General features: G+C 37.1%; 1 protein-coding gene across 1 annotated transcript in view; it reads left to right on the top strand.

Moving 5' to 3' along the window:
- Window positions 1-25,230, top strand: part of LOC127643821 (protocadherin Fat 1-like) — a 116,909-nt gene that overhangs the window by 14,843 nt on the left and 76,836 nt on the right. Inside the window, 1 exon segment of the mRNA XM_052126719.1 lies at window positions 22,566-22,880. Within this exon segment, the coding sequence (XP_051982679.1) occupies window positions 22,566-22,880 (315 nt within the window).

Raw genomic sequence — 25,230 nt, 5'->3', positions numbered from 1 at the left:
AAGTTTCACGGACAGCTCTGCTAAAGCATTTCAGTGCCCCAAACATGACAGCTCTGATATCAATGGCTTTGAGCAATCCTGTCACCAACGCGTTCGTGGAGAGGATGTTTTCACTTATGACCACCATATGTATATCCCTGGCTTGTTTAAAAAAAATAAAAAAATAATAAAAATTTTGACGCAGGTGTACATTGATGGGTTTTTAAACAAGCCCTCATAATAAATCTCCAACTGATTGACAAATTCACTTGTGAAATGGATTGCTGTGAACTGTATGCCAATGATTGACTTATGATCAATAATATGGTAATAAACAATACATTGTATTCTAAAACCGCTTTTATATTGTTTTTATCAATGATTAACTCTTCTGCTACAAGAATGTAATGCATTTTAATTATTTGAATATTTTTTTATTTTATATATATATATATATATATATATATATATATATATATATATATATATATATATATATATATACGTTTTTCATATTTAAATATAACTATGTATAATTATTTCATCATTATTTATTGAATTATTGTTATATGAGGGGCTTTCTCAGCAAATATTTGTATATGCGATTAATCGCGATTAATTAATTTTGACACCATGTAATTAATTCGATAACATTTTTTAATCGATTGACAGCCCTAGTCAAAACACAAATTTGAATGAATCGGAAAAATCGGAAAAATCGGAAAAAACGGCCAGCCCTAGTAGGCCATAGTGTACTTAACATATATGAATGTATTGTTTGTGCAACTGAGATTGAGGAGATGGTGATTTTTAACCCAAGCACATTTCTGTGGCAAAAGTCAACATCTGGCCTCATTATTTTTATACAAAGAATGTATTAATAACTCTCTCAGCTGCTCTGACCACTCAGAGCACCTGTGCCAAAAGCTTAAAAAAAAAGCAGTCTGGAATTCCAATGGTCTTTTGACATGGAGCATTATTGGCCACCCAGTGTAAATTGAAGGCCTAATATACCCACAGCTTGCAAAACTGAATATCAAGTCTGAATTTGTTTCATATGGATTTTTATGTTGGGCTAAAAAAATATTAATGTGCAAATGGGCCAGTGAAATGCCATACATAAATGATATATATATATATTTTTTTACATGTATGCAATCAAAGTCTGGGCTTGTGCATAACAACTTATATAACTTGGAAAAAATATATCCCTAAAGTTACTCAAGGAGGAAATGGTTTTACTAGTTTCACTGTAATTTATATTAAGGTATCCAGGCAAGTTGGTAAAAAAAGTAAATTAGCTATGTCTACTATGGATCCCTTTTGGGAAACTTACTTTCTTTGGTGGTAAATTTAGTATGACAGGATGTGCTGGCATAGGGCTGTCCCTCCAACAAACCACCTGTCGGTCATTGTGCCTGCCCAGTCTTATGGAAATTGGGCTTTGCAGTACTTCCAGTGGATGGAAGTTTACTTGAATATTTTTCTATATTTTGATTTTTGGGTTAAAACATTTGTAAATGGTGTTTCGAAGGACAAATAAGAAAGAAGTTAGAAACTTTAATGGTTTTGTCACCACCACAGTCAACAATTTTGAACATCAGGGATGCTTCAAAATTTTGATTTCCAGGCTTGTAAAAGTATGGAAATAGATAAAAATCAATGTCATGGATAATTCTGGAGTGAAAATAAAATTTTCTAGATCTACTCAGCTCTAATTTTCTTTCAGCTAAATGGCTGTTTTACATAGCAATCTCTATAAAATGATTTAAAAATATCTTTATAAATATTAATTAGATTTGTGATTTCTGAATAATTACTTATTTGCAGTAGTAAGTATTTTAAAATGAGAGTCCTCAACCTTACACATTGGTCAGAACCACCCCTATTATAGGTGTGGGCCACCAGGAGCTGTGACCTGCTCCCCTGTTCTTTGACCCTCAAATTGATCTATCTGCTCTGGCATCTATGCCCTTGTCTTTTTCTGAGTCTCATTGTTAAGGATCACAGCAAGGGCTGGCAGCAAAGCAAATATGCCTGCAGGTAAGAGCAGATCTCATGAGAATGGAAAGATTAGAAGAGGGACTGAACTGGGGTGGGTAGGAGGTGTTTAGGTTTGAGGCCATTACATGTGGGTTGGAGATCACATTTCAAGCAAGGAATCAATCATATAATGAAGGCATAATCCAAAAGGAGAGTTGTAATAAAGGGTCATTTGTTGTTCTGTACTAAATGGTAGTTTGAGAAAGAGGGGTCACCATTGCCAGAGGCAGTGGGCGCACCTTTAGTAATTTTTTATGAGAATGAACACATCTGGGCCAGATTTGGATAACTGTTCTGTGGATTATATTTTCCATGTGCTTGTGTTGTTTACCCGTTTTATTCTCTAGTTCTGCTGACCCTGAGGGGGGTGGTGTTGCAGAGAGGAATGTGCAAATTAAATATTCTCCATTGTTCATTTCTACCCCCCATTTTATTAGACTCTGCACTACATTTTTAACTCCAGTAGTTTTGCCTCAAAGGAATGTGAGGCTTCCAACATTTATATCCCATCTTCCCATAGAATTTATTTTTGTTTGTTTGAGTGGAGCTGCCCTTAAAAACTTCAGAGTTCTCAGATGCTTAGCATTGATTTGACATGTTTTGGTTTCATTGTGTCATTAATAGTTTAATTCATAATCTTACTGCTTGGTTAGACATCTTTTTTGGTCTGCGTCTCTGCTTTGTCTCAGCAGCCAATGGTTAGTGAGCTCTCCTGAGTGTCAGTGTGTTGAATCTCCCACAGCAATGTTTACATCTGTAGTTTTCACAAACATGTCAAGGCTGGGGACTATGTTGAGCCCTTGTGAGACTTAAGTGCTTGAACCAGGCTAATTCTGACATTGGTGAGTGTGTGTGTTTGTCAGAAAATGATACACACACAAGCACAGATGCACAAGGCATTGAGATATTCTGCTAAATTGATTGATGTCGCCAGAGCCACGCAAAGAATCTAGTGCCTTTATTTAATACACCTCCTGTGTAAAAGGGAGCACGTAAAAGTGGAAAGCAAAGTCAGAGGTCAGGGATTCTAGACTTAAGCAAAAATATGAAGATACACTTGATTTATATAATTAAAAGCTAAAAAAGTTCATAGATTAGATGGTGGCTGAATGTTGGAGCTTTCAGCGATACAGAATGGACTGAAATTGACTGATTTAAGCAAACCAATTCACTCTTACTCACGATAGAGATAGCTGAACATCAAAATGTGTGACGAACAAAAGAGTTCTGGGGTACTTGCTGTATATTAATCATGGGACAAAATTACAGACATGAGAGGAGTGAAGATGATATTACAGTTTGCAAATCAATGATTCAGATATCTTGTTTAAAGTTTTGAGAAATTAAGTGGAAACAAAACAGGACTGCATAGATGCCTAATATAAATTTATAGATATTTATTCTTACAAGTAGGGCTGTCATGATTAATTGTCAAACAAATAATTGCTATTATGATGATTAATTGGCTGTTTTAGGGCCTTATTTCTCTCATAAGTTGAAAAACCCATTATAAAAATCTAGAGGGGACCTATGCCGAATTTTACTTCCAGGTTTGCCTTCTTTCTGTTCTTTTTATACCATTTGCTCCGTAATGAAGTCAGCTCAGGTTCAGTCGAAAGAGCCGATTTTTAGGGGTGTTTATATGAGACCAAATGTCCACGTATTGCCAAGCAATGTGTACCACAGACCTCAGTTTTCACATATGTTTAAAAACCCCATTATAAAAACCCATAGAAAAATCCTGAAGGAACCCATTGCAAATTAGACTTCCGGCAGGGGCGGAGTCACAAGGGTGGCACGGGGTGGCTGCTGCCACCCTAAAAATGAGCTTTGCCACCCCAACTCGGACCCCTCTCACGTCCTGTAGGTGGTGCACAATGGCTTAACCCATTCGTGTCATGCAAGGTCTATAACAGCGTTCCACAAAAACCCCAAAACAATCCTCCCACCGTCAGACGAACTTACCGGATGCCACCCCTTACTCGACTTTTCACTCGATAACCAGGAAAATCACAATATTATTATCGTGCCAAAAATGTTATTACGGCTGATATTTTCACAGATCATTTTACAGTTTATTTGCTTGCAGCTGAGAATCTGACTGCCTACTGCTTCTTTCCTTCAGGCAGGAACTTGGGCAGCCTCAAGTGACAGTGCATGTGCACACCATAACGTGTCTGTGAGTGAAAGCCAAGCTCGTGTCGCTCTGGGAGGATTATTTCAACATCTCTGCACCTTGTTACATTGTTTTGGTGCTGGGTTTAGTCGGGATCCTCTGCTGTTAGCAACGACATGCCATTTCCCATATTCTGTTTATGTTTAATGAGGCAATAAATTAAATGTGAAAAAAACATGTATGTATGTTACTTTGCTGCATTCATTTTTGCTTGTATCTTCATGAAACATAAAGACAATGTGGGAAATAGCACATCTTTACTATCCACACAGCATTGCGATTAAAACAAGCCCAAACACAACTTAACATGGTTCATAGATCTTGAAATAATTGACTCAAGATGGTTAAAGATTCTAGTTTGTGAGTGAAATGAATATGCTTGTTGTATTTTACGAGTAGAGACTTTTCTAATGGTATGACTTATGACTTTTATATCTTATTTTCATTTAATTCTCATTCAAATCAGCCTACATTTATTATATAGAGATATTTCTAGTTCATGTTACATCCACCAAAACGTATTAGGTGCAAGTCGAAATTCCAAGCTTTTAGATGACACCTATTTTTTTCAAAAGAGAAGCTTTTAAGGAATTAGATGTGAATTCAGTAGCAGCACTGTAGATTCATTTGCAGCGAGTGCCGCTGCTGGAAAGCATGCAGGAAACCCAGAAAAAAATGGAACAGAATGCAAGGGTCTCAAAATGCTTTTTTAGAAATTCGACTTTATATATTGATTTAAAGCCACTCTCGTGGTGGGATTCTCAAAAAACAGCACGATATGTGATGCATGGGTTTACTGCGCAAACTGTCTAACAGCCAATGTACTGCCGTGAAAATATCTCGATAAACTAGTCGACCTCACTGAAGTAGTCAGTTGTTGGATGACTAATTGACTAGTTTCCTATAGTGACCCATCCCTAGTATGAAAAGATATCCAAGGTCCTGACCTGTATTAAAAAAAAGGTCTTTCCTCTTGCTTTGAAGCTGGTTTTTATGGTTTCTCCAACTTTTAGTGTAAATGTACATTGTGGAAAAAATGAATTGGTTTGATCTAAATGTACTGTTCTTTGTGCCTTGAACTCTGATGTATCCCCTGTATGCCCTTCCTGTGGGGAGAGAGGTTGGCTGATTCTTCCTGATGCCAGATAACAGAGGAATGTGTTGGTGGCTTTGTCCTCTCCTGTTTGGCTACCTCTATGTTGGCCTTGGTAGGGAGAAGGGGAATGGGGTCATCAGGAAGAAAGGGATTGTGAGGGAGCTTTCTTGTCCTTTCTTGGTTCTTGTCATGATTATTTTGGAGAAAGTTCCTGGCCTATTTCGGTTAGGCTTTCTCTTTCTCTTTTGTACATTTCCCACTATGTGTCAAAATATTGAGCCTGCTGTGTGTCTTCTCTCTCTTCTATGACCCATCTCAACATCTCTCATTCTTTTTTCCTTCTTTCAGTAGCGTGCCAAATTCTTTTCCACTTTTTTTGTTGAGGGTACATGACTGACTGACTCCTTGTAGTCTCTGCTTGAGCAGCAACACAGTTCTGGAATGCAGAGGGATCAGGAGCTGATTGTATGGTGCTTAATGAAAAGCACACTTTACCTTGTTAAAGTTGAAAGCGGTCTCCAACTATCAAGACCCATTTTGGAAACTCAAACTGATGTTAACTCTTTTTATTTTGATGTTCACTAAAAAAAGGCCAGTTGGGTTCAAAGAAAGAAAACCACCAATGCTAAAAACAAAGCAGTAATGTGGTTTCTAGTCTTATAAATGTGCACTATAGAAAGAATTGTGAGTTTTGACTTGACTTTATAAAAAGACTGAACGTGTAGCCGAATATTTCATATTGAGATACCGTATGCCATGGTCCAGCTCTCAGCAGTGCCAATTCCCATTATGGTGGGCGATATCGTCACGTTCACTGTTCCCCTGTGAGGACACAGGCTCACTGTTACAATGAGAATCGAAGGCGAGTGACAGAAGATGTAAACACAACGCTGTTGAAAGCAGAGTGCGAAACCAAAGATGCTAACCACCGACGCGAGACAAACAGTATGATGCATCTGCTCTCAAACTGTATCTGACTGTGCATCAAAGTTAACTGCCATTTTAGCATAGCACAACCTGGGACAATGAATATCACACCCACGACTTTTCCACTTAGAGGTTAGAGATGAGAAATTAAGATTAATGCTTTTTATTTCACTGTTGGGTGCTTGGCAGATAATAACAACAGCTTGCACCAAAGGCACAACAAATCATTGCATCATGGATTGAGAGCGAGTCTGCAGTGTTATCGTTAGAAACTCACACCTGTTATTTTACTGGTGAGTACAAAGGTACAACAAATCTTTGCAGCTGGAAGTATGATAAATTTACAATGACAATGTTACAAACTTGCAAATTTTTGGAAAACTATAAGTGTACTCCTATTTGCGTATTTCTACGTGCACTTCGCCTTCAAAAACCAGCAAAATGTTGGTGTTTGTTTCGGAATTGAAGTTTGTGCAGCTTTTCCCTTAGATAACGGTTAGTTATAAATTCACGTTCATAATAACACAGAAATATGTAATTACGAGCCTAGTTAAGAGTCAAACATCTGAGGTTTGAACCAAATGACTTTTCTATTCCCTGTGTTTTACTGCTTCGCCAGCCTCCTCCCTGCCATATTTGAAACGCCTTTGATCCGCGCCACACAGAAACACTCCAAGGAGCACAAGTTTATAAATAGAAATGTGAGAGGAAAAAAGAAGTAAGGCTTTCAAAATGTCAAGGCAGCACCCCTTATAAAAAACACTCGCACTTCTTAATCAGTTTTTTTCAAAAGAGGACAGAAAAGCTCTCTGGCATGAACTTGGACACTAATGCCCTGGCCTAGTGATAATACCAGTGCCGACTATGTCACTGGGCAGCTATTTCATGCTTCATAAAAATTTTGTTATAATGGAGGACAGACGTTCATTATCAGGAAGGGCTCAGAAATTGGAGTCAATTCAGAGGGAAAAGAGCATCTTTAAATAATAAACATGATATTAAAACAAACAGGCCTCACTCGCTGACAGGCTGGAAGGCCTCTGCAATAACACAAGGTGTTCAGGACAATGGAATATAATAAGGCATGTCAATAGAAGCTCTTAGTTGGAATGGATTGGCTAAAGCGGCTTCAGCCGTGTTGAAATTGCATAACTTCATTCATTGGTCATTTGAATCCTCTATTGCACTTTGTCTTGTTCCTTATTAATACAGGTTTTCAATTAGATTTTTCTTTGTTTTTCAATCTTACCTCTTAGTCAACATGCAGTATTTTGTAATATTTTCATTAGGCCTAACACATTGTCGATTTTTTTTTTCACAAGCCTTCCAGCTGGAGTGCATACATGTTTAAATCTTAATGATTGTTGTTTGAAAATTCCATTGATAGATTTCCGCCGACTATCAGCTTTTAAGATGATAAGATTATTGTGATATTTAGAGCGAGACTAAGCTTGTCAAGTCGGTCATTCTGTTCATGTAAAGTATGATCTTACCCATGAGCCAGATGTTACTAGATGTTTTTAGTGCTAGTCATGTTGCTTGTTGCTTTGTTAGCCCAGACAATATAGTGAGAACTCAATGATGCGTTATACGGAAATAGAGAGTGGGCTCAAGAGGCTCTGCAATCCCATAATCTCTTGTCCAGGATGCCCAGCAGATAAGATGGCTTTTATGTGCCACTGTGTTTGTTGAAGTCATCAAGCACTCCTTCTTTAATTGCTTCCTCAATCTGATATTAGAAGCCGATAACCTCGGCAGTGGCAGGTTTACCAGGATATTTCATTGGAATTTTGTGTTTGCTGCCAAAGTGGAATTCACTCAAGATTTACTCATCTTTTCCCACACTGTACAACAGCTTTTCCAAAGTTATAAAATACATACTGTTCTCTCATGCAACTTGTCAGCTTTTGCTTTGAAGCCCAGTTTTACAAATATTCTTCATGGTTTTATGAAGTAATAAAGTAGATCATTTGAAGTTAAATTTCAAAATGGGTACAAGTATTCCTCAAGGCTTGTGCTGTACTATCCAGGCCCTCCGGCATTGCTGAAGTGAAAGTGAAGTGGGGTAGATCCTTTTTATAGCCCCTCAAAAAACTCTGGGAACTGAGATCATGATATGATTAAAGTTGGGAAAGGGGGGTGGTGGGAGTTTAACCGAGGGTTCCCTTCTAATACTCTTAGTTCTGACACTGGAATCTAAACTATTTCACTGGAGTCTTGGATAAGAAAAAGAGTGAAATGGGAGGTGTAGAGAAAAATATCTGAGAAAGTTTATGTACACGTGTGAGCAGGAGGCCTAAGGAAGTTGAGGAATGCAGGAGCCAGGTGAACAGAATTAACCAAGACCGTTCAAAGCAAAACGTCTGACTTTTAAAGTGCAGACCAGGGGAATACACGTCTTACGCCGCCCTAACTTATCCTTCTGCCATCCCCCACCTCCACTACGTATGTGAAGTCTTGTGGAGTCACTCACTGAAGGTCAGAGAATTGCTCAGAGTTGGTCAGGCTTTGCTGATCGTATTTTTATGAAAATGAGCAACAGGATTTGACATATCATAATCTTCTTTTTGACAAGCTCTGTAATATTTTTTGGCTTTCTGTTTTGGTGCAATTGCCTGCTTTTCATACACGTGCAATTTGCAATCTCTCAAATTGAAGCTGTGCCATGTTTTTGTAAGTATGTAAAAAAGGAGTGCACTGTAAAATAAATACTGTTTAAAAAAAGAAAAGAAAAAAACTGACAGCTGTGGTTGCCAGAATTATTATATAAAAAATACAGTAAAAATTTAAACAACTTTACAGAACAACCTGTACATTTTACAGTTTAAAAACTGTTTTAATTTACATGATCACGCTGGCACTAAAAAAAACTAAATATGTTACATTTACAGTCAAAAAAATGTCTGTAAAAATCAGCTTTTTACTTTATAAGGTATTGTTTATCACTGTAAAAATTTCAGACGAGCACATGATGACATGAATTTCACCAATAGTTGCTCTTCCAGGCGCAATGACCAGTAAACATGTAGATACAGTGCTCAGTTGTACTCATACAAACACTAAACACTATCAGGGTATGTATCATGTGAAATTTTAATAATACAGTTAAACTAAACCACATTAAATATAAAACAGAACACCCCAATGTACGCAACTAATATTAAAAATAATAAGAAACATAACTATTCCCATAAAATATAATGAAATATGATGGGTCATACAGGGAATTTTGGGAATGCCCGATTATTGTTTTATTCTGTAATTTTAACAATAATTTATTGTAAAAACGTATTAAATATAATGTAAATTTTTACCATTAATTAAACAGGAAAATCATACTTTTACATCTAAACATATTTTATTGTAAAAAAAACTACTGTATTGTCTTTTAAAAAAGGTTTACTGTATATTTTACAGTTAATGATCAATCAATTAACTTTTTATTTTATGTATAGTGTTGGAAAAAGAGTTCTGTTTGCATGTGTATTTGTTTTCCAGTTGTCTTTTTGTCCCACTGTCAAGTATACCTACCTAGTATACCAATGTCAAGTATACATTTAAGTGCTTAAGAAAAATGTTCTTGTTTTTTTATTCAAGCCAATACGCGTTATGTATGATTTTGAAGGCATCATGAAATTTAGTGGCTGTCAATATCGCAATGATTTTATTTATCTTTTTATTTGAACATCATGTTTCCTAAAGAACATGTCATTAGACTAGTGGATCGATGCATTGATCAAATCACCAACGATATGATGTCATCGATTTAAAGGGGTAAACATCGATGTATTTATTTTTTAAGATGCTCCATTATTTTCAAATTCCCTTGCCAGCCACCTCCCCAAATTCAAACATTTACCATCTCCAATGGCTCCATTTGCCATCACGCAACAGGTGGAAAATTACTAATAGCGTACAGATTAAGAACTAAAGACAATTATAAATGTAAATACAATACTAAGCAAATAAGCCTAATAAATTCCCTTGTGTTCCCAAAATAATACTACCAAATGTGTGTTTTTATCAAATTTGTGTGAAATTCAAAGAAAAGAAAAGAAAACTAAATTTTAGGTTTAAGGTGAGCATGTCTTGTATTACTTTACGATTTAATCACTTTTGTCTTTGTTTCTTTAATACAAAGATATATATTACTGAACCTGCAGAGTTGCATTCACAATGCATGCCAACCGCGTGGAAATAAAGCAAACTAAACTCATAGCACCTCTCGAGATGATCGGAGATTTTGCAAACAGTTTTCAGACAAATGAAACCGAAAAAAGAGTGAAAACTCTTTACATGTTTGTGTTCCACATGACAGGCTCATGCTGCATGCCTCTAAACAAACACTGAATCAGACACAAGCATTGATGTCTTTTCTTTTGTCTGTTCTTAAAAATATAATAAAGCGCATATCTTTGTGACTAACAACATTTCTTGTCATGTGTCACTCCAAGACACCCTCCTGTTGCGGGTAGATGAGCAAAATTATTCACGCATGAAATACATTTGGACGAGGAGCTTGCGGACTGGATTCAGCCTTGTCGCATTTAGCGGGTGGCGGGAACTAGTTTCACACCCTGGTCACTCTTTAAAACATTTGCAGACTTCCCGGATCCATGGTTTTGCCATTTCCCATCTGTTTGCAAATGGCAACAGGATCTTTGTAAGACATTGTCGATATCCGATTTCATCCTTCTATCGCCCAGCCCTAGTGACAATGATAGCAAAGTTGCAATTTATGATATTTGCACTACTTAACATTAACATTTTTAAAACAACTACTTTATTTCTCCCTTTAAAGCTCAACACAGCAAGGGATATAAATACTTTTTTAAAGCTAAAGCAGAGGCTACCTCAGTTAAATTGAGATAAGCTTCAACATTCAGAATTTAGTGAATGTGAGTTAAGAAAAAAATAAATCGTATTAATTTAACATGAGGATATTTAGAATTCAGTTAATGTGTGTTAATAATTTTAATGTGTGTTATCAATGTGCTTTTTGTTTCAAGTCAGAGACATTTATTATCAGTGTTTTGAAACAAGGTAGCATAAAAAAACACCAAAGAGGGAAGAGCGAATGGAGGCTGTGCTATTATTCCCCATTCCACTTTACATTCTCGTTATTATGGCCCTTGATAACCTCAGCTAGGACACAAACTTTAATACATCAAGTCAAGTCAGAAATAGACTCCATGCATCTTAAGTCAGTATGGAGAGTGCGGTCATGGCCGACTTATGATCTAATCAGTCATTGGGGATGTCGAACCAGACGGAAAATTAAATTTGCTTCCTCTCTGTATCTCTCTTCACACACACAAATAGGCACACACATCTACATGCAAGGTCAGCCATGCTGAGTTAGTGTGAGCAGTTCTCATTGTTCAGTGAGGTGCTTAGATAGCTGTGAAAGGTCTTGCTTTAGGGTGAAAAAACTAACAGGCAAAGGAGCGAGAGAGAAAGACCTGCTGTATTTCTGTCATCATATTTTATAGCCTTAGGGCAGGTTTCACAACTTCCTCAACCACGATTCAAAGGTGTGGCAGAATACCTTTGAAACACCTTATTACACAGAGTGAATCACTAAAGTAACAGATTGCACAGACTTGGTTTGATGAATATGGCAAGAATTAAAAAAATTCCACATTCCATATCTTGTTTGAACTTAACAGTATCTATTGCTAAGTTGTAGACAAAAGAATTAACCTTTTGAGAGACATGTTTTCAAGATACCATGGAGGAACTTATCTTCCTGTAAAATTCATGTGCTGAGGATTATACCAACAATAAAGCTCGAGCTTTAACCCTGAAGAATGCATGAAGCTTCTTTAAAACAATGAACAGCCCTTGATTGAAGAAAGCCTCTTCTCAGTCAGGGTTGCTTAATGTTGTAATGGGCTCGTGTTTACAAATCAAAATCCTGTTGAGAATGTTTATTGTTAGGTAAATTTTCTTGGATGTCAGTTTGGTTTAATCCACTCCGCATTGGTTCTAGAAGACAATTGCTTGTGGACAGTTTAGTTGGTAAATCCAGGTTGTTGGATTTTACGGTCTATTCACACAAAGTCAGAATTTATGGCACCAAAAATTAAAATAAAACATGTGTGAGTTTACAATGAAGCACTGTGATAATCTGTTTTTACTTGTTCAGTACACTCACACATTTTAGAGAATTACAAATTTTGGCAACAGTAAAATTGTTTATGAATTTTCGTTTAAGGCTGAAGTATGCATCCAACCTAGTTTTTCTAGACACTCTAGAGATCGACCAATAGTGTATAGATAACTACACCAATCAGCCACAACATTAAAACCACCTGCTTAATATTGTGTATGTCCCCCTCGTGCCGCCAAAGCAGCTCCAATTCGGATATGTGTATAGCATTCTTGAGATCCTGAATTCCAGGAGATCACCAGTTACAGAAATACTCAAACCAGCCCATCTGGCAACAACAACAATAATGCCATGGTCCAAATCATTGAGATCACATTTTTTCCCCATTCTGATGGTTGATGTGAACATTAACTTAATCTCCTGACCCATATCTGCCTGATTTTTTGCAATGCACTGCTGCAACACAATTGGCTGATTAGATAATCGCATGGATGATTGTTGGTGCCAGACGGGCTGGTTAGATTATTTCTGTGACTTCTGGTCTCCTGGGATTTTCATGCAAAACAGTCTGTAGAATTTACTCAGAATGGTGCCAAAAACAAAAAAACATCCAGCGAGAGGCAGTTCTGCAAATGGAAATGCCTTGTTGGTGAGAGAGGTCAAAACAAAGTCTACGGTAACTCAAATAACTGCTCTGTACAATTCTGGTGAGAAGAATAGCATCTCAGAATGCTATTCTGAGATTAGGGTCGGCGCTGTTTTGTAGGGGGACCTACACAATATTAGGCATGTGGTTTTAATGTTGTGGCTGATTGGTGTAAGGTGGTAGAAAAAGATTTATCGGGCAGCATTTTATCAAATCAATTCATAAACTGTAAAAAAATAATTCATATTCTTTCCTTATTAAGATGGGCACAGACATAGACGATACAAAAGTCCAAATGAATGAAATCCCAGGTGCAGTTTATTGTTCAACCAAAATTCCAATAATTGGCAAAATATGTAAAATAAATTGGTGCATAACATGGAGATTTCAATCTCCATAACATGGAGATCACTGCAATGGAGATTACAGATTTGGCTCCGTTACTGTGCTTTATAGTTAAGTATACAGTTGAAGTCAGAAGTTTACATGCACTTAGGTTGAAGTCATTAAAACAAATGTTTTAACCACTCCACAGATTTAATATTAGCAAACTATAGTGTTGGCAAGTTGTTTAGGACATCTACTTTGTGCATGACAGGGGTCATTTTTACAACAATTGTTTATAGACAAATTGTTTTACTTTAATTGACTATATCACAATTCCATTGGGTCAAAATTTTACATACACTAAGTTAACTCTGCTTGAAAAATTCCAGAAAATGGTGTCAAGATTTAGACAGTTAGCCAATAAACCAGTACACCTGATAGGAGGTGTACTGATATTCTGTATTTTAAGGCCTACCTTCAAACTCAGTGCCTCTTTGCTTGACATCAAGGGAAAATCAAAAGAAATCAGCCAAGACCTCAGAAAAAAATTGTGGAACCCCACAAGTCTGGTTCATCCTTGGGAGCAACTTCCAAATACCTGAAGGTACCGTGTTCATCTGTACAAACAATAGTATGCAAGTATATACACCATGGGACCATGCAGCCATCATACCACTCAGGAAGTAGACACATTCTGTCTCCTAGAATTGAACGTAGTTTGGTGAGAAAAGTACAAATCAATCCCAGAACAACAGCGAAGGACCTTGTGAAAATGCTGGAGGAAACAGGTAGACAAGTATCTATATCCGCAGTAAAATGAGTACTTTACCAACATAACCTGAAAGGCTGCTCAGCAAGGAAGAAGCAACTGCACTAGAACTGCCATAAAATAAGCCAGACTACAGTTTGCAAGTACACATGGGGACAAATATCTTACTTTTTGGAGAAATATCTGCATGGAAGTGGCAGCATCCTTTTGTGCGGGTGCTTTGCTAGAGGAGGGACTGGTGCACTTCACAAAATAGATGGCATCATGAGGAAGGAAAATTATGTGCAACATCTTAAGACATCAGCCAGGAAGTTAAAGCTCAGTCACAAATGGGTCTTCCAAATGGACAATGACCCAAAGCATACCACCAAGGTTGTGGCAAAATGGCTTAAGGACAACAAAGTCAAGTTATTGGAGTGGCCATCACAAAGCCCTGACCTCAATCCAGTAGAACATTTGTGGGCAGAAATGATAAAGCATGTGCGAGAAAGGAGACCACACCAACCTGACTTAGTTACACCAGTTCTGTCTGGAGGAATGGGCCAACATTCCAGCAACTTATTGTGAAAAACTTGTTTAAAAATTTAAAGGCAATGCTACCAAATACTAACAAAGTGTATGTAAACTTCTGATCCACTGGGAATGTGATGAAAGAAATAAAAGCTGAGAGAAATAATTCTCTATACTATTATTCTGACATTTCATATTCTTAAAATAAAGTAGTGATCCTATTTGACCTTAGACAGGGAATGTTTTCTATGATTAAATGTCAGGAATTGTGAAAAACAGAGTTTAAATGTATTTGGTTAAGGATTATGTAAACCTCTAATGTCAACTGTATAAGGGTTTTTTCAGATATTAATAGGGCTACTCGTTACACAATACATTTACATTTATGCATTTGGCAGACGCTTTTATCCAAAGCAACTTACAGTGCACTTATTACAGGGATAATCCCCTGGAGCAACCTGGAGTTAAGTGCCTTGCTCAAGGGCCCAACAGTGGCATCTTGGTGGTGCTGGGGCTTGAACCCCCAACCTTCTGGTCAGTAACCCTGAGCCTCAACCACTGAGCCACCACTGCCCCAATGACTATTGTTAATCATTGTTGCTGATTAACAATAGTCTTTGTCTTTTCAAATATACTGTATTTCTCAAAACAACATTGATAAAATTTGAGCGGTAGGTTTAATTAAAGTGGGTGGGTCACCAGACACATTTGGCAGATGACATACCACGTTCTAATATTCAAAAACAACAATTTTCTATGAAGGTACGTATGCACTTGCCATCTCCAGAAGCTGTTAAAAAGCAGCACCACTGAGCTCATTTCGGATAGTTTTCCATTAAACTCGACCCAAATCATTATCAAAGGACATTATTTAGTCTAGTTATTACTGGATGATATATTGTGTATCTTTTATAGAGACTAAACAATGTATTTTCAGTTACAAGTATGTCTTTTTGTGGTTTAAGAGCTTGAATGAAAGCCTTATTCAAGGCTAAATGCAGGAAAATTGCATAATAAACATCACCATTTCTAATTGTTAAAGAATAGTTCATCCAAAAATGACAGTTCTCTCATCATTTACCCTCATGCCATCCCAGATGTGTATGACTCTCTTTATTCTACAGAACACAAATTAAGATTTTTATAATAATATCTCTGCTCTGTAGGTTCTCACAATGCAAGTGAATGGGTGCCAAAATGTTGACACTCCAAAATGCACAAAAAGTAATCCATAAGACTACAGTGGTAAAATCCATATCTTAAGAAGTGATATGATAGGTTCAGGTGAGAAACAGATCAATATTTAAGAACATTTCTGCTATAAATTATTCTCCCTGCCCAGTAGGGGGCGTATGCATGAATAATGTGAATCACAAATAACACAAGAAGAAGAATGTGAAAGTGGACTGAGCAGGGAGGAGAATTTATAGTAAAAATAAATATTGGCCTGTTTCTCACCCACACATTTCATATCGCTTCTGAACACATTGATTTAACCACAGGAGTCTTATGGATTACTTTTATGCTGATTAATGTGATTTTTGAAGCTAAAAATTGCAAGTTGGTCATATGCGATTATTAATCCACAAAAGGCTGTGATTTAAAGACAGATAAACATGGTCTGTGTGTGATTCAGAACAAACTAGTGATGCGCTGAACTGTGTGCACGTGCATGGCAGCGTTCTCAGATCAGTTCACTTGCATTGTGAAATCAAAGTAATGCAGGTTCAAGGATTTGCAAATTCCAAACCTTAGTAACAGTTGCAAGTTATTATACTCGTCAAAGGAGATTACAGTGTTCCAGGAAATGCAGAATGTAAATTGTCAAATACATGTTGCCTTTTCTGTGTCACAATAAAATCTCCTTGTGAAGTTGAAGTAAATATGACAGCACATTCAGTATCAAAATAAAAGTCCCTAGGTTAAGATAAAGTAAACAGGATAGAAATATATTACTTTTGTAAAACGCAAATCTAATAATCAGAATAATAATGATAATTTAGCATTATATTATAATAAACAAACTGATGTGACCCACAGTAATATTTTAATATTATGCAATTTTCAACTGGGGTTTCAAAATAGAGTCAGTGAAGTAGCTTTGCACAAGTAAAAACATTTATGATACTATGATACTACGATACTACTATGTGTCATTTTAATGAATAATAAAAATAATACAAAATTATTGAAAATCATTCTCTCTCTTGTGTTTATTTAATGAAAAACTAATTATTAGATTTTTATTTAATGTCTTTTAAATATTAATCTTCTTGGCTACAATGGCTGTTTGGATGAAAAATATATATATAAAAAAACATTTAAGCTATTTTAGAGCAAATACATACGTATCGAGATATATATTAAATTTCGTCATTAGGCTGAAAATATCGAGATACAATTGTTTATGACATATCGCCCAGCCCAAATTGCAAGAAATAAAGTTTATTTTTTTCTTCCATGGTGGGCCATGGCACTATAAAGCCTTGACTCAGAACAGAGTAACCTTGACTCAGCAACATTTTGTATATAACAATGCTGATGTGTGGGCCACCCTACACCCCGATAGCCGTGGGCAAGTTGAAGTGAGCTATTCATTTCCTTCTACCTACCTCCTAACCTCCACGATTAATCTTTAAAAGAACGTAATCTCGATTTAGACACCCATGCAATCTCATTTCTAAATGAAAATGATTCTGCAATGTATATTAACCTTCCCATGGCATGCCTTTGTAAGACGTTCAAATTTAAATGAGAAATTCACTTCAAGACATGTTTTGAAATGTTGATCTTTTAAACTTTATATGACATCTACAAACACAGCGCTCCTGCATAAGATGCTGAATAAACTAAAACGCAACAGAACTGCAAGGGTGCAGCTACGATTAACTAGGAGTGTGATGTAATATCTGCTCAATTCGATATTTTATCAAAATACCAATCTTTAGGCGATATTAATGTAAACACAACAGCTAATGAATTTCGAGAGTGTAAACAGACAGGATAAAATCTGCGCTGTCTTGACGAGATATTAAAGCAGACACAGTCGTTAATGTATAAGCAGATGGGACAAATTCCTCAAAGTGTTAGATCTGTGTGATGTCTAAATGTATATATGCTGCATGCTGTCTGTTGTAGGCATTCAGGCATTCTTACTGCATCAGATCAGTATTAATGTAGATCTATCACACAGTAAAGAGTGTAAAATATTTAAATAGTTACATTTTGCATTAAATTACTTTTTTATGTTTTTACATTATAAGTTTTTTAATGTTTAATTACTGTTGCTGAAAAACATAAAGCACTGTTAATACTGTTCCTTATTTATTACTGGCTCTTGAATAATTCCTTTAAAAACTATCAAAATGCATCACCGGCCTGCCCAATGGGCTATCTGAAATGGTGTAATCAAATTCCTCCCTTGATTCTCATTATTCACTCTCTTGACTTGTAATTTTAAGGAAAAATCCGATCGCTAATACGAATATGAAGTTTTTGATCATGCAGATTTGTCCGCAGTGAAGTTTAGCTTCAAAACGTGTAGCGAGTAAGCAGTGCAATTTCTCATGAATCTCTGTGCCGGAGCTATTGTTTTAAGAGAAATACAGGATCAATAAAAACGAAGCCCCACTTTCACGTGAATGCTTCACTTTGCGTGTCAGAATGTTTGAAACTATGTGCTAACACACACAATATCATATATTCTGCTATATAAACAGCATAAAATAATTGTTTGCCTCAAAAACTCTGATATTATTATTATATTGAATTTAGAAGTGGAGACTGATGCAGACTGATGCACAGGAGGAGAAAGCTGATGAAGGAGATGTTATGACCTCAACATTGAGTAGCATTTTCTCATCTGTGACTTTAGTTGATATTTCAGATTCAAAATCAGACACAGACTGATTCATGTTCCATACTGTTCACACAAGTTCATAGAAATTTCAGTTCAGTAAGAACCGGACACATATTTGTATTCATGATTCTAATTTGATTATTTTATGTCAGATTGTTGATATTTGTGTTGTCACAGATAGATCTCGGCACTTTGTAAAATGATTGCAGCTGCAAGACGGCCTTGCGGCATGCTACGAAAGTTGCAAGGCGCGGTGCGAGCGCAAAGTAAACGCGTGAGTGCAAGGCGATCGCCTGTGTTCCACAACTGCTACTGGGTCCTTGAACAATAACGTGCCAGTAAAGGCAGACAGTGGAGTTTCTGGGGAGTTGGTGCCTTACGGAGACTTCGTAATATGTGTATAGGGAGCGGCATGACTGACTACCGCCGAACGGAACCCTGCTGCTTTCTACAAGGTTCTGTCACAGTCTCTGTTTGATAGTGCACTATCCAATTTCTGGAACCCTGCAGGTAACCTACACTGCCATTAGCTCATTTAATCCCACCGGTTACAATTGTTACTGGGGTCTAAAAAGAGTTTTTTTATCTATTTTTTTTTTTGTCAATTCAGTTGTCAATTGTAAATGACAGTGTAGACTTTTCTGCATGAGTGGTGCATATAGTCACATGACCAGAGCTATTTCATTCCACTGTGCTCCTGGAAAGATTATCTCTGTCAAAACTCCATAAAAAATAATATTGTCATAATACACATACAACTTCCATATTTTACATAATTTAAATTGTGTTGTATTGTGTTCATTTTCTGGCGGGGTAGGATGTGAAATGTAGGTGTGGATGACTGTAAAATACTTCAGGATCTGGAAGCATATTTTGGCCACTCATGATTATAAAGGTTTTGTCAAGTAAAGTCAATTTTATTTGTATAGCGCCTTTCACAACACACATCGTTTCAAAGTAGCTTTACAGAAGATAAGGCATTAACAGACAATAAAACTAATGTCTATAATGTCAATGAATCATCATTGTGTAATTAGATAAAATATGATTGTTTATTGTGTTTAAAAATAAGTAATTAAATCATAATTGTATTAATAACCCCAGTGAGCAAGCTGAATGTGACTGTGGCAAGGAACACAAAACTCCATAAGATGTTGATTAATGGAGAAAAATAACCTTGGGAGAAACCAGACTCACTGTGAGGGCCAGTTCCCCTCTGGCTAACATTATGAATGTAATGTAAATATTAATTATATATAGGTAAAATCATGGTTTAAAATGATTAAACTAAGTAAGTGTTAAGGGTCAGTGTTTAAACATCGATTTTGTTTGAACTGTAAGATTAATGACCAATGTCTTTGAAGTCCATCCTGTATTAATTGCAGAAGTTCACATAGATGCAGTTGTCCTTGTTAATTGGCTGATGAAGGCTTTTGTTGGCAATTGTTAGTCTATGAATTCCATTTAAAGATTGTAGTCCATCAATAGACCGAGGTGATGCAGGCAGAGATCAGTGATGTGAAACGCAGTTCAACCTGGCCGGTAATTTTGGTGAGGTTCGGTGTGGTCCATCCTAAATCCAAGATTCAGACAATGGCATATGAAGTATCACATGGCTTTATTACGTCTAGGTTTTCTAAATCCCATAAGCATTTTTTTTCTTCAGAATTGTGAGAGTTTTAAAGGAGTAAGTCCCTTCTTTCTCACTTAACCCCCTTGAGGCTACTTCGGGTCCTCTGAGTTTGTTTCATCCCTGCAGAGCAAGTTAAGGAAACAAAGAACCTTTTAAGAATTTTGAACTGGAGCTATGCACTGTGGAAATGATTGTTCTGGTTGTATCTGCTTGTAAATTTAGCTAAAAAAAACTGCTAAGCTGGCTTAAATGAAAAATAGTGATTGAGACTGTATTCTTGATTTAAAAAGGTTAAACTTGAACAAGACTGGATCCTAAGGTTTCTAAGGCCAGGGAAGTATGATCTCAATGTTTAATTGGCATGAGTTTTCAATGACAGGAACCTCCCTGTTCTTGCCTCTGTAAACTTTGGCCAGGGAGTGTCTTTCTTCCTCTTTTTATCTATTCACCAACACACACCTATGCCTGCCTCCATTACGATGAGATCACTCGGTCACAGATAACATTACAGCACAGCTTTTCAAGCAAGCAAAGTTCTTTATTACATTCAAACAGGCCTACGCTTTATTCGGCCAGATGATGACAATACAATTATTGAGTCATTCTGCTTCATAAATTATGCTACATTTTCTTACACAAGCACACACTGGTTGCAGGGATGTATGTATAGATCAAAGTCCATTTCACCTTCTTTCCCTTCATCTCTCAACTCACCATAATATGTGATGGATTTGACTGCTCTTTGTATGCAGAGCTGCTGTTTGCGTTCTGACAACCACCACCTCCCCTTCCACCCCCCTCTTATTACTTGGCTGTAAAACAGAGTCTTGCCCGTCTGAATTGGCAGACTGTTGACACAGCTGAGTGCGTTGCAGCACACACACTGGCCATGCTCTAAACCAATCTAATGTTTTAAAATTGCGAGGTAAAGAGCTGAACAGGTGACTCTAGTTCCAAGCAAAGCTAAGTTTAATAAAGGCATTGTACACTAAGAGGGCCATAAGAGTATTAGGTTCCCCCTCAAACCTTTCAGAGCCACTTACATGCATCTTATTACGCTACCATTATCATAGGCAAAGCATGATGGGCTTATGATGTTGGGTCTGAGAAATGTAGAGATGCTATTTAAAGGTTCACTTCAAGTTTTACACCTGAAGAAATTAGTACTTTTGAACAATATATGTGTAAAATTAATAGGGATGCTCCGATCAATCGGCCACCAACCAGCAGTTAAGAATGATGCAGTGGGAGAAGTATGGCGAATATTAAAAGTTTGTGTACTGTACTGGTAATGTGGCGTTTCACATGCAACAAGCCAAAAGGAAAACAGCGCGAGGTGTTTTTATTATCGTTCCTGGTGGCAGCTTCTCAGTCTCCGCCGGGCATAGGCATCTTGGTAATATCGCGATTTACAAGATGTGGTGTAATTCAAACATCTTTATTAAATATCTTTTGATTAAATGGCATTAACAATAGCAGTACCCGTAGAGTCCAGAAACATGCACTCTTTCTCTGCTTTTCTTTCATTTCTTGCCGCAACAAGTGAAAAATTAACTAATGATAATCCAACTAAATGAAAAGGCAGAAATTTATAAATATAATAATTCTTTATAAAATATTAAGATGTCATAATATAATGTATTAAATATAATGCAAAAATAAAACTAGAAATAAAATAAGGAATACAAATAATTATATGAAATAATGACAATGAATCAATAACCAAAAATGTTACATTTGTCTTAATATAGAGAATATTTTGTTAGCCTACACTTGTTTTAAGGTCTTATTAAAAAAAATAATCATTATAATAAGCCTTTTTTAAATTTTTTTGTCAGGAAAAACTAGGCAAAGTGATATTACTGGGAAGAGAAAATTCAATTAATAGTGACAGTGTGTAGAAAGCTTACATATAGCCAGTTATGACAGAGATCCTGATAAAAGGTGAAATAATCGGTATCGGCCGACAAGAAGATCGGTGATCTTGGCTGTAAAAATATTGATCAGAGCATCCCTAACAATTATGGACACTCAAATGAGCTGAAGACTCCAGTCATATCAATGTCCTGGAAAAAGTTTTATTGTACATAATGATGGTGGCCATCATGGTGGCAAAAATGTTGAAATCAAATGACTAGCTGCATACTACTCACTTTATCCTGATAACCTCCCTATTATCAGACACACGGGACAAGTCCAATTTTTTTTGTGGTAATCAACATTATGTCAGAAATGCTGTTGATTGAGCTTAACTTGTATTGAACAGTTACTTTAATTGATCATGGGTGACAAGTATGTATTGTATGGATTGTATTTCTACAATGGAATTGGTAAGCTTTTGGATGATGCTGTAGCTACGCTGATCGTTGTATGGGGCAGTAAAGCAAATTTAATTTATTTCACTGTATCTTTAAAGTGAAGAAAAATATGCCAATTGATGCATCTGATATTAAGACATGGAGATCCTAAGTTGTCCTTTTGTTCTCAGGTGTGATTCGAACACAGGAGCTGCTGGATCATGAAACCGTGCCCCACTACTGGCTGACAGTCTATGCCACGGACTGTGGTGTTGTCCCACTCTCTTCCTTCGTGGAGGTGTACATAGAAGTCCAGGATGTCAACGATAATGCTCCACAGACCTCTGAACCAGTCTATTACCCCTCAGTCATGGAGAACTCACCCAAAGATGTCTCCATCATCCAAATCGAGGCGTTTGACCCGGACACCAAGTCCAGTGAAAAGCTTTCTTACAAGATCACTAGTGGGAACCCCCAGGGCTTTTTCAGCATCAGCCCTAAGACAGGTGAGTGATTTTGAGATAAAGCTCTATGTTTTCATCTTACAGACTTTTTGCCAATCGATGTAAAGATGCCTCAGAGATAGACAGGAGTAGACTTTGAGAAGAATCTAAACTGCTCCAATAATGGTTTGAAACAGAAACAGGGTGAATGTCTCGATTATTTTAATTGTTTAATTGAAAAACTTGTTCAACATTTGCTTTGTTAAAGCTCTAAGCCAAATTGTATTTTGACTCAATGTCTGAAATATGATTCATTATATTTTGATTATGCCCTTTTTTGGACTTTTTGTAACAATGAGAAGCCCGATTTTTAGAGACATTATTCCAGGCAGGGGTCAAAATCGTTCAGATTTTTTTATTCACTTTTTAATTGTCTCCTATGTCCTCGGGGGGGGGGTATTCTTTCCCCCTTTTCACCCAATTTGGCATGCCCAATTCCCAATGCGCTTTAAGTCCTTGTGGTGGTGTAGTGACTTGCCTCAATCCGGGTGGTTGAGTACAAATCCCAGCTGTCTGAGACGGTCAACCCACGCATCTTATCACGTGGCTTGTTGAGCGCGTTGCAACAGAGACATAGCTCATGTGGAGGCAACTCACCACGCGCACTACCGAGAACGAACCACATTATTGCGACCACGAGGAGGTTACCCCATGTTACCCTCCCTAGCAACTGGGCCAATTTGGTTGCTTAGGAGACCTGGCTGGAGTCACTCAGCACGCCCTGGGATTCGATAGCAAACTCCAGGGGTAGTAGCCAGCGTCTTTACCACTGAGCTAACCAGGCCCCCCCATTATAGCGAATGTTTATTGCAAAGTATGACAAAATTCTCAAATGTAAAACAAGAAAAACATTTTTTTCAAAAGACGCTTCTATGTTAACTTAGTGTTGCAGGCAGTACCGATACCGGTGCCAAAGTACTACCACTGACTCAAGCTTTATAATACCCGTGGTATTATAAGACGCTGATAAGAGAGCAAGACTTAGTCAACACACAACTGCCAAAGACCTCCATCTCAGGGGGCGCATTCACTGCGAACGTGTCTGTCTTTTTCTATGTAAGCATGCGTAGACTGATGTCTTTGACAGTTGTGCCATGTCTCGCTGCATTTTTTTCAGCATCTCATGAAGGAACAATGTATTTTTTCAGACACTGTGTCAATTTAAAAGGAAATTCAGCATTTTAAACGCATCGTGAGACACCCGTGCTCTATTTCCTTTGTTGTACTGCATCTGTTTAAGTTCAAGAATATCAGTCATTGTCAGTGCTTGGCACACATCCAATATTCAAATGCTCATTTTCACATTTCAATGTGCATTTTTTATCTTACATATGACGAATATTCGAATTTAGAATTTTAATTTGACAGCCCTTATGCACATTTGTACTCCTTTCTTTCAATGAGTACCCGGGGAATTACGCAGTGACCAACATGCCCATCCCTACTAGTATAGTACTTAATACGGAACCGTATCTATCTTCTTTTGTTGTTTACTATGTGCTTTGATGCTTAACCCAAAAGATGAAACCCAAAGACAGGAGCATGTTTCATCTCATCCAATTTTCAATCCAGACCTCAATCACAAATACACAACATGTTAACATCTCACACTCTATTTCTGTCTTTAGAGAACATAGAATTATAACAAACCACAATATGCTTATTTGGTAAAACACAAAAATTCTGTTAATTCTTTTTTCAGCTCACACTCTACTTAGTTATTCATTTCCTTCACAATCCCTTTTCATTTAACATTGAACTACATTTGTAACAAAAAAGCAATCTGTCCATCGTAGTAGACATCCATCTGCAGGACACTTATAAATAGAGAGGAAGCGATAGGTTAGCTATGTTCTAATGGTCTTCTGAGATTCTTAGAGTGCTCTGCTGTATTCTCAGACCTGTGTTTTTATGTAAATCTATTGAAGCGTACTGTTAAGCACAATGCTCAGTGAATAAGTCTGGAGGCACGCTCGCCTGCTCTCGGTTCTTATTGCGTCGTCTTGTTTTCTTACCCTGTCTCTCTCACCCGCTGTCGCTCTGCTCTCATTCTCACTCTCTTCATGGATCACTGTGTACTCATATTGGGTTTGCTAAATGGATCCACACTGAATATTTTATATAGCAATGGCTTTCCCCCCTCATCTTCCTCTCCCCCTGTAGAGTAGAACATGATTTTTCCGGCATACAGATGAGAACAGGCATAAAAAAGTGCAAAAAGAAGATTAAGAGGTGGGCAGCTATAGGGAAGCTAGAAATGATTCACACTTCAAGTTCCGGACTTTTCAGAAACATGTTAGGTCTGATTACCTTGCGCCTGAGATATTTTCTCTTTTGTTGTCTCAACTTGTAT

Source organism: Xyrauchen texanus, chromosome 5, assembly GCF_025860055.1.
Source record: "Xyrauchen texanus isolate HMW12.3.18 chromosome 5, RBS_HiC_50CHRs, whole genome shotgun sequence".
In the NCBI taxonomy this organism is placed as follows: Eukaryota; Metazoa; Chordata; class Actinopteri; order Cypriniformes; family Catostomidae; genus Xyrauchen; species Xyrauchen texanus.
This window is presented reverse-complemented; position numbering and strand designations above follow the sequence as displayed.